We start from the raw sequence: 16,821 nt of genomic DNA on the forward strand, positions 1-16,821 counted from the left end.
GACACATTTTAAATAAACACTGTCCTAGTGCTGACACTAACAAAATGTATGCATACAGGTTACAAGTATAAAATAAAACAAACAAACAAACAAACCATAAATACAGAGTAAATACAGGTAGGGTACTAACTAGTGCTGTCAGTTGAACGCGTTATTAACGGCGTTAATGCAAACCCATTTTAAGGGCGTCAATTTTTTTATCGCGAGATTAACGTTCTTTTTGGCCTAGCAAACTTTGTAGTTTTTTTCACATGCTGTTGCAACAACTTGTAACGTTAGAAGAACTACAACACCACACCGGATCTAGCTAGACCAGAAACAAAACAACAGGCACGGCGCACATACTTGTTTGGGCTTGCGAGCCGGCCAAAGAGTAGTAGGCTAACGTTACGTTTTGAGTGGATGGCGAGCGTGAGACGCTGAAATGGATGCCAATAAGATTCTGAATGGAAAGTTTACTTTTAAAAAGTTGTCAAATGGTTCCATTGACAAGACCAAAGTGATCTGTGTGTTCTGTCGTTGTGAACTGAGCTATCATCGCAGCACGTCCAGTCTGAAATACCACTTGATGGCCAAGCACACAGCTGATGCAAATTCGCCGCCCCCACGTCATTGTGTGAGAGATTATTTGCTCCAAGTGAGAATGTTAGTGTGAAATTGAACACTACAGTATGCCAATGTTGTTTTCAATAAAAAAACATTTGCACAAAGCAAGCCAATCCACTTTTCCATGTTGATAACAGCATTAAATGAGGAAAAAATAATGGAACAAAAAGAAATCAAGGGACATTTAGAATAGATAAAAATGTGCGATTAATTGCGATTAATTGAGAGTTAACTATGACATTAATGCGATTAATCACGATTAAATATTTTAATTGTTTGACAGCACTAGTACTAACATAAAGTGAACATTTCAACATAAAACACTTTCAGATCAAAATAAACCCTAACCTATAGTAGAAGTTAGGGCTGGACAATATATCATGTTATTTTTTTATATCGTCGTTGAAATATCAACCGGCGCACCAAACACTTCGCGAAATGCTGCGACACACTGCAAAAGACACAAGAGTTTCTGTGCCAGCCGAAATCAAATATCCCACATCTGCTTGAGCCAAGTTATATCGTTATCGTGGTATTCAACAACATTATAGCCTATCGCATAGTTTCCTCATATAGTGCATCCCTAGTACAAGTACAAAGTAAACAGATTAGGAAGATACTGTAGGTATTCCAAATAAGTAGTAAAGAAGGACAGACTGGAGAGAGAGAAAGGGAGAGGGAGAGAGATAAACAGTATCAGTGGGGCTGGGCTAGGTGTTGCCGTTCTTCTTTGCAAAATATCCTGATGCACAGAAAGTGATGCATGTGTGGTTTATTTGGAATAAAAGGTATGAATATTTTATTTACATGTCATGCCACTATGTGGCGCATCCCACACGGAATTACATGACACCAATAAAAAAGACAATTCATCCACAGCTTTCGGTCCAATGTCCACACACAACATACTCTACTTTGCACAAAATAAAGAATAAAGAAAACATATGACAGAAGGTATAATAGTCGGTTTAGTTCATCTTATTGGATTGTGCACTATGGTAAAGACTGGAAGTAGGACTTGACAAGCCTTGGCTTCTTTCTATCCCTTTTTTGAACGGGTTTAGTATGTATCGAATTTCTGTTGTTATTCTTTTTCTTATCATACTTTTATTCATTATGTATGTTTTTTTTTTTTTTAAACGTTCAAGATAAAGATTCCCTTCCCAGAATAACACAGCGCTGTGGAGGTAGGTCTGACAATGTATAGTCTATATATCTACGATGTTTAATTTCTGGGATTGTTCAGGTGCCGCTGAAAATTCCACCGGATGTCCCTAATTTCGGCGAGATGTCGGTCACCTTCCTCTTCCTTTGTGTTGGCGTTGTAAACTCCGGTGGATTTCTGAGGACTATGGTTAACTGCTCCTCAGATCTCTGCAGGGTAAATCCAGACAGCTAGCTAGACTATCTGTCCAATCTGAGATTTCTGTTGCACGACTAAAACAACTTTTGAACGTACACCGAAACAAGTTCCTTCCCGAGGCTATTGAGCTTAGTGCGGCCCAAGACGATTGTGATTGGTTTAAAGAAATGCCAATAAACCACAGCACGTTTTTCTCCTATCTCGGGAGTGCTGTGTGTACTAGCCAGACCCTCCTCTACAGCGCTGTGAAGAGAGGTCTGGTAATGCAAGACTAGACAATGCAAGACTACCTTTGGACTCCAACTGGCCGTTGAATAAAGAGCAGTGATTGGTCGGTAGATCTGAGGGGTCTGGAGGTGGAAAGGCTGAGCTGAGATATAAACGCGTGCCTTTCAGTTCATTCAGTGCTTTAAAAACATGAAATAATAGCGTTCAATCAGTTGTGTATATTACTGATAACCAGTGAAGGGCATATACAGTATGGCCTGTCTTATTACTGGTGAGGACAAGCTGGTAGATAGATGTCATCAGAATACATATATGTAAATGTTGGAAGTGTGGGGTGAACAAGGCTGATAGAGCTGTGCAGTTTGTATCACAGAATGATAGAATCTACCCCTATTTTCCTGCGTCTGTCCTTAATTTGATTTCAATGCGAATACTCCGAGCTTGACATTATTCTTTACCTCTTAAGCTCCGCCTCCAGGAGCTCCTGCGTCCACAGCAGCGTGGCCTTCTGTTTCCAGGGAGAACGGCTTTTCATAAGCAGATTTACAGAGGGAAAAAAAGAAAGTAAACAGGAGGAAGATGCTGCCAGTAGATATGAGAAACAGACAGCTGTAATCTCCCACCGTGGGCTGCTTAGCTGCTATAGGACTGCTGGATCACCGATGCTTCTATCAGCGCTGGGGGAGGGGTCCCCATTATATGAAAACTGCTATCATATATACAATATCCTATGCAAATGATGTGATCACACATACATATTGGTTTCATACCAAATTACAGTAGACATCCACTATGCATATAACATTGACACATTGCACATGAATGTGAATACAGATTGATTATATATGGAAAGAATGAATGAATGTATGGTTTATTTCGCTTTACATTATAATGAACATATCATGACAATCTGTGTGAATACTCAATTGACAAAACATTATACATATTTAGACCAGTCCATTTCATACAATAGCACGCACACACTTAACCAAAAAAAGGAATAGGCTGAAGCCTAAGGCTTCTTATTGCCTATCCTAAACAATCCATAAGATAACCCAAAATATCAGCAAAAAAAAAAGAAAGAAGAAGAAAGACATGAACAAAAAAAGGAAGACAAAAAAAAGAAAAAAAACCCGAAATTTACAAAAAAGATTGAGTAAAAAAACAATTTTTTAAAGAAAGAGAAGTCCTCAGATGACACATGCTGACTGGATCGCTTTTTTTTTTTGGCGGATGATAGGTAAAGCACACAATAATGATTGTTTTTCATATTTTTTTTATTTTTTTTTTACATGCAAATAAACCAAGGAACACATGAAAGGGAAAAGGAGAGAGAGTCGTCTCTTTCTAACACTTTGCTTACACTCACTGCTCGACACCGGCAGCTCCGGCAGCGCTGGTGCTATGCGCAAAGGAGCCCTCTGCTCGTAAAGCACAGATTTATGGGGGTAAATTAACATATCATTAACATACCACAGGCACTCTTAAAGGAAGGTTATTTATAATTAGGTGACATCAGAGACACTGGCTTGCATGGCGCTGGAGAGGGAGAAGGGGAAGAGGAAGTTGTCACCATTGGAAAGGCCCCGGAGAAGAAGTTTTTCTTTTTTGTTGAAATGGAGAAACTGGGACGCCAAACCTGCTGTTTCCTTTGTGTAATGTGTTGGGAGTCAGTTGGGGGTTTTGCTGTCCTATTTCTCGCCATCAATAACATTATACTGGCCTGCTTCTGTCGGCCCTGAATGGCCTGTGCAACCCCTTACTGTTTACATGCTATATTTCACTGTTGCAGTAATAAAGATACATCTGCTTTACTTTCAGGTGTCTGTGTATACAGTAACTAAAACAACAAATGCATGCTCTTTTAGCATCTACCCTGTTAAAATAAAAAAAAAATAATCTGTAACAAGCTACAGGTTGACAGCGTCTGTGGTGGAGACTCCAGCAAAGATGGCGGAGTTGTTGTCAGCCACTGAAAAACTGCTCCAGGTAGTGAAGTCGGATACTGCTGAGTTTGTGTTGTCGAGTAGAATGCATGAAAATAAAGATGTCATGTGAAATGCAAGTCTGTTGCAGCAGTTGTTTTCAACAGACTTTACGGGCACTGTCAGCAACCATATGTCTGACCTGACAAGCTGATCGACATCTTGCAATCGACATCAGGTTTTGTAAAACGCCAACATAATCAAGACAGTATTTTGAAATAGATAGATAGATAGATAGATAGATAGATAGATAGATAGATGGCTTTTTCTGCCATATGTTCGTCAATCGGTTTACCACTTTGGTCCAGACTGGATGGTACTAAAATAGGATGATCACAGTCAGAAGGGTCAGTCCTCTCTAGGCACCATGGGTATAAGGTACTTTGGAGATCCAATTACAGCATTGAGTCAGGGCTGTAGTCAAGTCCACCTTTGTCCAGTCCATGTTATGGGTTGGTGTGTATTTTATTTTGGTAGTCTGTTTCTGTTCTGTATCTTGCTTAGTTTCCTGTTTTATTTTGATAATCTGTTCTCTGTCTTGTCTTGTCTTGTTTTACTGTTTTCCCGCTCTTGTGATTACCTGATGTTTTCCACCTGTTTCCCAGCCCTTGTGTCACCTGCCTCTTGTTTCCTCGTTACCCTGTGTATTTAGTCTTTGTCTTCCCCTTACCTTTTGTCGGATCATTGTTTTGTGTTGCGTGCCTTTCCCTGTAAGTTTGCTCCAGTTGTTTCTCTGAGTTTCTTTGTATTGTTTGCCAGTCTCTGTACTGCCGTTTTCTGTTATATTAAATCCTGAAGCTCGCACCATCTCCTGTCTGCTAGTATCTCTCTGCAATTGGGTCCTGAATCTCTCGCTAAACGTGACAGTCCAAGACCAGGGATCTCATTTATAAACGTGGCATACGCACAAAATGGGGTTGAAAACGTGCGTACGCCACTTCCCACGCAATGGTTGTGATTTATAAAAAAAAGCACACTTGACGGGAGAATGTGCAGTCCTCCACGCAATCTCTGACCCATGCGAACGCACATTTTGGAGACAATGGGAATTGGCGACGCTGATGGTGAGGTGGTGAACTGATGTCAGACTGCAGAAAGTAAATGTTGGAAGAACGATTACTCGTAATATTTTCAAGTATTGATGTCTCACACACATTTATTTCACTCTATCATCCACGTTATCATGAAGATTAAATCCAGAAGTGTTATTTGAGCTTGTACTGAGTGATACTTGTTCCATTAACACCTTGTAAAATTCAACTGAAATCTTAAATAAAAATTTGTTCTTAATATTTAATCGGCGCAGGAGGAGGAGATAGCCTGACTGCATGGAATACAGGATAGCATCAAATACCCTAGCATTAGATAGTGTAAATAATAAAATCTGTCTATACTGTGCATATATCAATGTCAAAGTCTAGAAATACAGCCGTTAAGCTCTCGCGCAATCGTTACCCTTAATGTCCTCGTTATCGGTCCGAACTTCAATACTGTTTGTGACAAAACCTGCATGAAGAAAAGTGTGTTTGCCTATTAGACTTTGTCTTTGTCTTCAAATTGTATCTCGGGGTGGGGGATACCACTAGCTGATGCTGTGATTTTGGCAAGGTGTTAACAATCACAAATTGTTGTAAACATATAAATACTGCGGTGACCCCCTGTGTGTAATGTTGCATGATGGCACTGCTGGCCCTGCAGGAGGACTATACGCTAATGGAAGAATCAGGAGAGAAAGAGGCTTCAGGGGCCATGACGATGACTGGCTAATATGCCGATTTAAATTCCCTAAAGATGTGCACTTGGATCTATGTACTGAGTAGAGTAGAGAGGGCAATGTGCCGGGACCGTGCTATCCCGGTCCAAATACAGGTCCTCGCCACTCTGGGGGCAACCAGCTGTTTCCAGAGGGAAATTGCAGACAGCAGTGTTTTATATAAATATTCTATATAATCTTCAACTTCATCACTACGGCTTCTTTGGATTTAATATATAGTTCTGTTAGATCTTATCATATAGGTCTGGTATATCGAAGCTGTCTCCAAGTGCCGTAATGCCTGCCGTTTTGGACGGTATTATTAATATAGGTAGTCTATAGATCAGGTTCAGTATACTGTGTGAGAACGGGCCGAAATTTTAATTCAGTTTGCAGCAATTTTGTGGGTAATCTGTGATTTATAAAGGGAACATTGTTTACAGATGTGCGTGCGCACGGTTTTATAAATCAGAATCTTTTTTGGCGTACTCCATTTTGGGCTTTTGGGCGTACGTACACTTTTAGTAAGGATCCTACGCTCAGTTTTATAAATGAGACCCCTGGCGATTGAGTCAAGATCGAGTCCAAAAAGGGTCGAGTCTAAGTCAAGACCCAGTCCAAATGAGAGACAGTCAAGACTGAGAAAGAAAGGATCAAATTAGGCCACATTATGAACTTAAGTATAAATATTTCACTTGTCACATGAAGCTGAAGTGCAACTTTAAATATTAGATGTTGAGTCTTTTTATTCTGGTGTAATAAGAACATTCTGGGCTGCCGATGGAAAATATAACAAATAACAAGCAACACATGTGTCACTAAAAACTGACACGTTCACATTATTGAACTTATTACTTTTCCTGAAGAATCCATAGTACAAAGTGCTCGCTGACATTGTGTCTGTGGCCAAAATGATTGATGCCTGATGATTGAGGCATATGATGCAGCCAGGCGTATACCAGGCGACCAATACCAATGGCCGTTCTAGATGGATTTTAAATTAAACCAATACCTGTTTTCTGAAGAAGCATGCTTCATCAATGGGTTTGTTTTGAAAGAGGAAGATACTTTAGAAAAAAAGCATATAGTGCTGGACTCAGTCAAGACCAAGTACAATATTTGTCAAGTCCAACGGCCAAGTCCGAGACAAGTCAGAGTCCAAATACTAACCAGTCCAAGACAAGTCTGAAACAAGAGAATAATGTCTTGAGTACGAGTCCGAACTCAAGTACTACAGCCCTGGTAGTAGTATATACATGTTTGTAAGAGGCAGGGTTTCATGGATGGATACCCTCTAAAACTATGTATTTAAGGTAATAATCCTTCAGATCCCTACTCTTTAGCACAGTGTGTTGACTGTTGTGGTCTTTCTGCACATTTCCCATTAATCACCTGCTAGTCAAGTACAGGGTGTCCAGTTTTGTCACATTTTATTATATTACACCAAAACTAAGCATTTTCAAGTATATTCTTGCCTCCCAAAGTTGCTGAATTTATTTCAAAAGAGCTGCAGCGATCACATAGATGAGCTAAAATGCGACAAGCAGAGATATTAATTTCAAGTGCATGAGAACACAAATTTTATCTGTACATTTGTTACGAGGACAGGCAGCAGGACAAAAGCAATCAATTAAATGTGAAAGCCGCAGTAGAAAGGATTGTAGGAATTGCCTGTGCGCCACATACATATTTCCTGTCAGTCCTTTTGTAACTCTCCAGCACCGAAGCATCAAACCTCATTATGTAACTGTTATGGAAAAACTCCCTGCAGTAAATCCTTGCCGAAATCCAGAGAAAAAAAACAAGATAAGTGTTGCTGACTGTGACAGCTAACTAGAGCTCATTCCCTAGACGGAGGATATATGATACCAAACATTATTTTTTTTTTTTTGTTCCATCAGGAAGAAGAGCTACGGCAAAGCGGCGAGGCCAAATATCACCACCTGAACGAAGACCTGCATGTCCTCATCGAGGTGTTCGCCCCGCCGGCTGAGGCCTACGCCAGGATGGGTCACGCTTTGGAGGAGATCAAGAAGTTTCTCATACCAGTATGTTCCCTTCTTTCAAAACACACACACACACACTATACGATACAACTTTATTGTCAGTTTGCACCGAAATTCATTTTGCGTTCTCGAGCAGCTCCGCTCAAAATAAGAAATAAAAAGAAAAATACACACAGAGTTAGACAACAATTACACATCTATAACACACACATACACACACGCACACACACACACACACACACACACACACACACACACACACACACACCCTTCCTGAATCTCTTTCCAGCTGCTCTCTGTGCCCGGCCGATACATTTTCAGCCTGTCCACAGTGAAGTGAGTGGGTAACGGCTGAGACAACCTGCTCTTTCGCTCACACTCTTTGTCCGTTACTTAAACTGTAATTCTGTCTGTGGCAAGCGTCTGATTCAGTGTGTGTCAGGCTAACCACGGGGTCTTAAAAGTTTTTAAAAGGCTTAAATTTGATTTTGTAAAAATAAAGCCTTAAAAGTTTGAAATTTCATTTACAAAGTTTTGAACTTCTTCCTTATCCTTTCTTTCATAGGATTAAATAAATCCCAACAAAAAAATAAAAAATGTGTGTGGGTAACGTTTAAATTTATTTTTATTTGGCGTTTTTAGTTTCATAGCATAACCGCTCTAAATGACAAATGTGGTCATTTTATGTTATTAGAGTACAAATGCACTTCACAAAAAAAGTTGTATTAAATTCAGATAATGTTACTTGGTAAATTCTTCTTTTCTCAGACTTAAAATCCTCATTGTTTTTTCATCATATGGCCGTGAAGTTGGCATTACATTTCATCCCTGGTGGCATTAAATGGCAAGGCAATGCCTTAAAAGCCTTAAATTCAACTTGGAGAATCCTGGGGGTACCCTGGTGTGTGACATCCTGAGTGGGAAGTTGTGGGTATAACAGGAACAGGAGAGAGCAGGAGGGGATCTCTGCACGGGCCGAACTCTCTTTGGCAGCAGCATGGAGCTTATTTACTTTTCCTCCATTCATTATAGATGATCTCGCCAATGCTCTGAGCTGTAATGATTTACACCTCACCATTAATTATCAGCAGACCCCTCCCCCACCCCGCTCCATGTTACCTTGTCCCACTGTTTCTGTAAAACATATTTATCGATTCGGCGGACACATGACAATCATATCAATCGCTTTATGATTCAAAACCTGTTTTCATGTTAATTATGTCTTATGTAATTTAGTTGCAAAAAACAACTGTGTTAGGAAATAAAGGCAAACGGGGTCCCGGGGATTTATCAACGGGGAGATCTTGCTGCCTCGGGAACAGCGGTCACAGCAGTACTGTAAAGTACATTAATTAGATATCCCCGGGGCTGTAGCCCTGGAGATAAAGGACAGAATTTAATACAGTGTAATTGAAAGCGAGTCTATTGCTGTCTGTGTTTGTGCGTGTGTGTGTGTGTGAACACGCTGCCTCTCTGTGTGCAGGATTACAATGATGAGATCAGACAGGCCCAGCTGCAGGAGCTCACATACCTGAACGGCGGCTCAGAGGATGCCAAGGTGCCATCGGTGAGGGGCAAGTCAGTCGCCCGTGCAAGAGGGACACCTGTTCCAGGGCCTCCCAGGTAACCTGCATCCAAGTGTGTGTGTGTGTGTGTGTGTGTGTGTGTGTGTGTGTGTTTGTTGTGTGTGTATAGGCGCACTTTAGTTCAGCTGGGTAATGGGTATTATTTACAGTTGAGGAGCTACTGGAAGGTTTTTTTATGGATTTGTACAGTATTCTGTTGCGTTTTCAGAGTTAATGGTGTCATTTAGAGTTACAGCACATTTACGACCTGTTTCTATTTAGGCCCATCTTTTTGTGTTGTTTTATCAATACAGTACAAGATATGGATGTCACATCAAAATTTACAGTTTTTCAGTCTTTATTTTGTAATAGAGACCTGGGCCAGAATTAGTAGATGTGTCAGTACAAATGTTGACTACAATTCTCAATAAAGTCACATCACAACTATACTATATATATATATATATATATATATATATATATATATATATATATATATATATACATATATAGGTAGACAGTGCTTCTACAGCGCCGTTACAGTCATTCCCCGAGTGCAATGACTCGAGACTACGAGAGTGCAGCTGAGAAAGACCTGGAAAAGCTGACCAATCAGAGCAGACTGGGCTTTTTCAGGAGGGGGGCTTAAAGAGCCCGGGACTAAAAGGGAGCGTTCCAGACAGAGGGTGAATACAGTTGTATTCAGACAGACAGTATGAGAAAAATAATGTGTTTTTTGAACACTGACGCATGTAAACATGTTGTAGAAGAAACCCCAAGTAAGTATGATCCTGAATGTGATTATAATATGGCACCTTTAAGACCTGACTGGCAGGAAGCACAGTGTATTAGGGATGTCACGAGAACCGGTACTTTGGTACCAACTCGGTACCAAAATTCTGAAAACGTGCCAGTCTGGGAGTTCCGGATGAACTCATGAAAGACGGTACCGTACGTTGGCTGTGTGGTGATGCCAGGCTTCAAAGCAACGGGCTGTGGGGTCCAGAAGACTGACGTTTTCGTTTTTGTAAATCACGCTCTCTACCCCCTCCACTCCACACCATAACAGAAAGTTGAAAATAAAAGAAAACACTGAAAGAAGAGTGACATGACACAAAAAAATTTTTAAATAAAGGAGTTAATGTTTAAGTTTTATTATCTTTTTCTTCCTTTTTTTTATGTACACACACAGTGGAATCAACTTTAGTATCAAGTATTGTGTACTTTTGTTGGTATCTGTACCGAATAGTAGATTTTTGGTATCGTGACATCCCTACAGTGTATCATAATGTACACGCACATACAGATATCATATGATTCCAATATGACATACACAATTCACTGAAAAAAAAACACTGAAATAAAACGTAGAACTAGGTAACCAAATGCTTCCTGTTTAATGTGGCTATCATTCTCTCTGGAAGTTATTTGTCATATTCTACAAGAATAAACGACAGCAAATAGCTTCTTCAGAAGGCAGAAAAATGAGCCCTGATATTTCCAACTCTGCTGACTGTGTGCAGACCTCAGCAGGAACTACAAAGAAGAGGCAGAAACCATATATGATTGGCATAAAAGTACAAACCAAAGCACTGCTGCTTCCAGTTAAAGTTGCACTGTGCACATGGCTACCTACTGTATTTATTGAAATTCCCAGGCTGTTTCCTGTGCGGCAAAGCAAACCAGCTGGATAAAAGAGCCTGAACATCTCACGCTGGCCAGTCCAGCTTCCTCCGGACGGAGCTGCCAATAAAGCTTAAGCTCATTCCCAGCCACACCTCTTGGCTTCTATCCATTTATATATTTTACTCCCTTCCCATTATCTTATACTATTCCATATAAAACAATTACTCTGAATCTGATCATCTTTTCCTGCTCTCTATTGTACCTGTCATACTGCTCCACATGTTTAGTAAGGTTGTATTCCTGAAAGATGGCAGCTCTCCTTGTGGATGAGAGCAGTAGCGTACGCTTTAAACTCTGCAGTTAGGCACAGCTTGCTAATTGAATGGGAAATAAAGAGACAATTTTATGCTCCACTTTTTCCGCCTTGCTTGAAAAATGAAATCCTTACTATAAAATAAAAGAGTGAAGAAAGAACAGTAGCATGCGGCTACTGGGCCAGCAGTTTTGGGACCCCTGATTCAGACCACATCTTCTCTTTATAGTATAAGTTATAATACTTAAGATTTCAGTCCTGGTTGATGTGGCAATGCCTGTGGCCCCGGTCCGAGCGGGGCTTTCTGTGTGGAGATTGCATATTCTCGCCGTGTCACGTGGATTTTCTCCAGGTGTTCTATTTTGCTCCCACTAACCAAAACATGTATGTTAGGTAGGATTGCTCGATGGGGAAAAAAGTCATAATCACAATTATTTTGGTCAATATTGAAATCATTAACAATGCCCAAAATCTGGAAAGATTTTGTATTTATTGAACTTAAAAAAAACAGTGAAACAAGTAAACAAATCAACAGTGAAGACACCTTGAACTGTGAATTTTCCCATAATACTTGACCTGTTGAACTTTTTGAATTCCCCTTCACAACATGACATCATGACTTTGCGTAAACATACACGCCACTTTCCTAAAGCCAAGTGGCGTGTTATCGCGAGGCTACGTGTTACCACAAGGCTACGGTTGCATTTAGGAAAACGTGACACGCGGGATGGGTTTAGGAAAAGAAGAACCGGTTGGGTTTAGGAAAAGAACAAACATGGAAAGGAAACGTCACGCGCGGGACATGATCCCCGGTCTCCTGGGTGAAAGTCCTGTGTTTGACCCATCCCCGACCAACCTCCCTACGCTGATTTTCACCCTTTCATACTACTCGCTACGGCGTCAATTCACACGCAATCGCAAGGTAATGTAAGTCAATGGAGGCCAAAACGGCGTTGATAAACACGCTAAAAAGTGAGTATGCGTCTTGATAACACGCCAATAATGGCATACGAATTGGCGTGTCATACATACGCCACTTTATGAGATCAGTCTGCTTCAGAACTCAAGACAAAATAAGAGTTTACTTGCAAAATGTAACGTGCAAAATATTTGTCTTTCTCGATTACATTGTTCTTGTGATCGTTAGGAGCCAAAATCGAAATCAATTTGCATAGCCCTAATGTTAGGTTGCTGCTCCTGTCAGTGCCCCATGCCCAAAAGGCAAGTTGGTCTTCGGGCGCCTGCGGCTGCCCACTGCTCCTACAGTATGTAGGTCTATAGGATGGGTTAAATGCAGAAGATGAATTTCATTTCTCTGTGACTGACAATAAAGGCAACTCTAACCTTTTTAACCTTTACTGGTAGAAACAGCTGGTGCAGATTAATACGACAGGTCCCAGGTGCAGCAAACGGTCCTTGATTTGTCAGAAATAAAACAGAGGAGCAACTGGTGTATCTGTTTACATTGCAGACAAACTAACTAAAAAAACTAAAAAAAGACTAATAAATGGTAAATGGACTGCATTTGTATAAGGCTTTTCTAGTCTTAACGACCACTCAAAGTGCTTTACAGCACAACATTTACACACGCATTTATGTGCTGATGGCAGAGAAGGCAAGGTGGCACCAGCATGGCTTATCAGGAGCGATAAACATTCACACGCACATCGGGAGCAATTTGGGGTTCACTATCTTGCCCAAGGACCTTCTGACTTCTGCTCTACCTCCTGAGCTGCAGCCGCCCAAGTACAAATACCTGTCAATAATTGGTATTTTTCATCATCGTGAGCAACTGCAGACTGATTTAATGCTGCACGCCGTGCGAGTAGTTTTTCACACAACAGCAGACCACAGTAAACTGAGTAAAAGTGAGACTAATCCACCAAAAAATGTGGGTTATATGCAATGTTTTTTTTTGTGGAGGCATTTTGATCGCTGTAAGCTCCATATACAAAATGCATTATTTTCTTAAAATAAAGCCACCCTGTGTTTTTGACAGTTGGATGCGTTTAATTTGAAGCAGCAGCAGTAGAAATGTTGGGTTTGCATCCCGCAGCTGAAAACTCCTGTATAGAGAAGTAATTACAGAACCTAAAGATTCAGCAGTTATGATGTTCACCAACTACGGCGATCCACAATATCATCATAAGTCATTGATAGGTGAATGTCGCAACAAACAATTTGGGTAAATATGGAGCTTCTGAGGCAAGGGGAGGTTCTGATCATACACACTTTGTGATCCAGGCTGTTTACATTTGGTGAATATATAAGAATTTGATCCGTGTTATGCTGCCATATTTTAGGTGAGACTAGTATTCACATGTGTTGAAATAGGTCAGAGTGGTCATTAAGCGAGCAAGTACCTTAAATAGTAAAACAGAAATGATCGTAAATAGTGTCTGGTAGTACACGGTGATGCAATGTCTGGTGTCCATAAACATTAGCAAAGCAAAGCCCCGTCTGCATAAAAGCCTTTATATGCAAATGATCTCCAGAAGATGCTTTCCTCTCTGCTATCCCTGTGAACGCACGCTAATTCCAGCTCCTCTGAGACCTCACAAGACTGCAAATGAAATACTCACGGCCATTAGAGAACTTTAAAGCTCTTTGTGTCGACACTGTGCTTTAAGAAAAACAATGACGCCAAAAGTCGTTTATTCTCTGTTTACAAAAAAAAAAAAAAAAACTTCTTTCATAAGATTTTGAGATAAACAAGGTCACCCAGACCCATCTGCGTCTGTATTGCTCATAGTCAGGATATAATTGGCTGTGTTTTAAATGTCACTGTAATTAGACAGACAGAAGTCCCACAGGTTCCTGAACAGGAAGTCACATGCAGTTTTACTCTTGATCGATCCCACTGCTCTGGATGGACACTCTGCCACCGCCACTTATTCCTCTTTGCCTTTGACCGGAGCTGTTTCTGGAAGAGAAGTCCTCCTGTTAAAGGGGAATCGACTGTGTTTTTTTTTCCCTCCGATTGAGGGCGGTCCAATTTCTATCAAGTAAACATCCTCCGCTGTCCCCGTTAGTCTGAAAATTAAGAGAGACTTCCATCTTTTTTTCTGCTCCTGCCCCAAATCTGTGATGTTTCACCAATAAGAATGGTAGAAATTAAAAGCATAGAAAGAAAACGACCCAGAGTGCAATCTCGGTGGTTTTCTGCTGCTGCTGCATCAGGTCAGTTAACTGCTTTTAAAAAGAAAGCTCAGTCGATGTAAAAAGCTCAGACGGCACATCATCAAACCACAAGGTCAGGCTGCCTTTGATTTCCGACAGAGCGGCTTGACTTTGCTCCCATCTCGATTACATTGCAGGTTAGACTCCTGGCTTCTCATCTGGATGACTGACGTTCAGTATCTCACTGGAGCTAGTTTACAGCACTGCTTTATGGGAGTCAAGCTTGTTTACCTAAAATCAAACCCCAAAAACTTGCACCTCAACATCCAAAATATTAACGATAAAAATCAGGTTTTTGTGCCACTTCCCCAGAGCCCAAATGCAAAGCTTTAATTCAAGACAAGAAAACCTCCATCACTGAACAGGCAGAAATACCAGCCTTGTCATCTGCATTTTCCTTAATAGACAGGAAAGCAATTCAGACACAAGACGTGCTGTGTTTTGCGAAACGGACGTGACTCACCTTCTCTCCACTGGAGGAACTTGCTCTAAACCTACACATGTAACCTGAATGTAGCAAATTCATCGCTACGTTTGTACATTTGTAAGTCATTCTGGCTGATGTAGGAAATCACTAACCGGAGTAAAAGTAGAGGAGGCAGCTTGACTGCAAACATAATAAATTACATCACCTCATCATAAAGACCTGGGATGCAGTGGACATATTTTGCTGATATACAACACTATTCTTGTAATAGTATATTTTAATGCTTTAAGATCATATGAACACCTGGTGTAGAAAGAGGATATACTGCAGTTACCTGATCCATCCCAACCTTGTACACATATCCATTCCTGCATCCAATAATTCTCAGAATTTATCACATTCTCCTAAAAAAAAAAGAAGTTCATAAGGTTATTAAAAAAAAAAAAATATGAGTTCCTGCTCTTTCATCTAAACATGTTTGTGTCTCATGTCAGGAGTCGAGGAGGAGTTCCTCCGCTGCATGCGGCGGTGCCCCGAGGAGCAGCACCCAGAGGAGCCCCGCCAATCCGGGCTCCGTCTTCCAGAGGAAGGGGGGTTCAGAGAGCCAGAGGCGCTCCCCCAACCGCCGGATACCGGCCGGCTCCTCCCATAGTTCAGGAAACATATGGCGAATATGTGAGTATATTAAAATCCGTGTCACACAAAAATGCAAAACATTTGCTCACATCAGGCAAAAACATAATTTTTCAATTTTGAGTTTTTGGGCTATTTTGCTTCCATAACATGTCTTCTATCAGACTATTTTGGAGGAAAAAAAAACATCGAAAATACATGCACTTTTGTGCCTGTAGATTTCTTTTAAATTCACCAAACGTTAGCATTAGATAACTTATTTGCATATTTAATAATACATTTTTTATAAAACTTGTAATACAAAATAATGGTCTGCATGTAAGCGATCAACTGGGGAAGTTTCATGGTGATATATGTAAATTAGAATGTTTACCCTATTCATCTGTACTGTCTTACAAAATGTATGGAATTTTAAAATCCATACCTTTGAAGGCCGTTTTCTCAAAATAAGATTTTCTCTGACTCTGAGCCAGAAATCTCCACTTCAGTAGCACTTACATACACCAAACTTTGCTCTTTCATTCTTATCTTTATTCTGAAGTTTTTTTAGAGGGCTTTGTTAATATATTATTCATAACCTGATTTATGTAACATTTTATACCTAAAACATGGCAAATTTTCTTTTTTTTGCTGTTGACAATATTTTCTGATTCACGGAGTGATTAAAAGAGATGGCCAAAATTCCCTCTGTGAAAACCTTTGACTTTAATATGTCAACAGAATGAAATAAGAATTTTGAACCTGGCTTTATCCAATGTTCAGATTTGTGTTCTGGAAATGTATGCAAATTAGCATATTTAACAAGATGATGCATTACATTACATTACATTACATGACATGTCATTTAGCTTTTATCCAAAGCAACTTACAATTGCTATATATGTCAGAGGCTGCACGCCTCTGGAGGCTCGATGGTGTTTTTTGCCCCCAACGGCTCCTTCCAGGCAGCGCTGCGACCGCTGCCTCCAAGGCACCTAACCCTAACCTTAACCCTAACCATAACCATAACCATTGCCTAATTGACTTCAAGGCAGCGCTGCCTGGAAGGAGCCGTTGGGGGCAAAAAACACTGATAAACCCTCTGGAGCAACTATGGGTTAAGTGTCTTTCTCAGGGACACATTGGTTGATGTATCT

At 40.5% G+C, this 16,821-nt stretch overlaps 1 protein-coding gene across 3 annotated transcripts in view; it reads left to right on the forward strand.

Moving 5' to 3' along the window:
* The window catches only part of khdrbs3 (KH domain containing, RNA binding, signal transduction associated 3), a 124,431-nt gene that overhangs the window by 71,107 nt on the left and 36,503 nt on the right, over positions 1–16,821 (forward strand). For all 3 annotated transcript variants that reach the window (XR_004102901.2, XM_031287197.2, XM_035993229.1), the window contains exons 4-6: positions 7,837–7,983; positions 9,425–9,564; positions 15,547–15,727. Coding sequence is in view for 2 of the 3 variants with exons in the window: in XM_031287197.2 (XP_031143057.1) it covers positions 7,837–7,983; positions 9,425–9,564; positions 15,547–15,727 (468 nt within the window). In the remaining variant the exon portion in view is untranslated. The remainder of the gene's footprint in view (positions 1–7,836; positions 7,984–9,424; positions 9,565–15,546; positions 15,728–16,821) is intronic.

Source organism: Sander lucioperca, chromosome 16 (genome assembly GCF_008315115.2).
Source record: "Sander lucioperca isolate FBNREF2018 chromosome 16, SLUC_FBN_1.2, whole genome shotgun sequence".
Classification (NCBI taxonomy): domain Eukaryota; kingdom Metazoa; phylum Chordata; class Actinopteri; order Perciformes; family Percidae; genus Sander; species Sander lucioperca.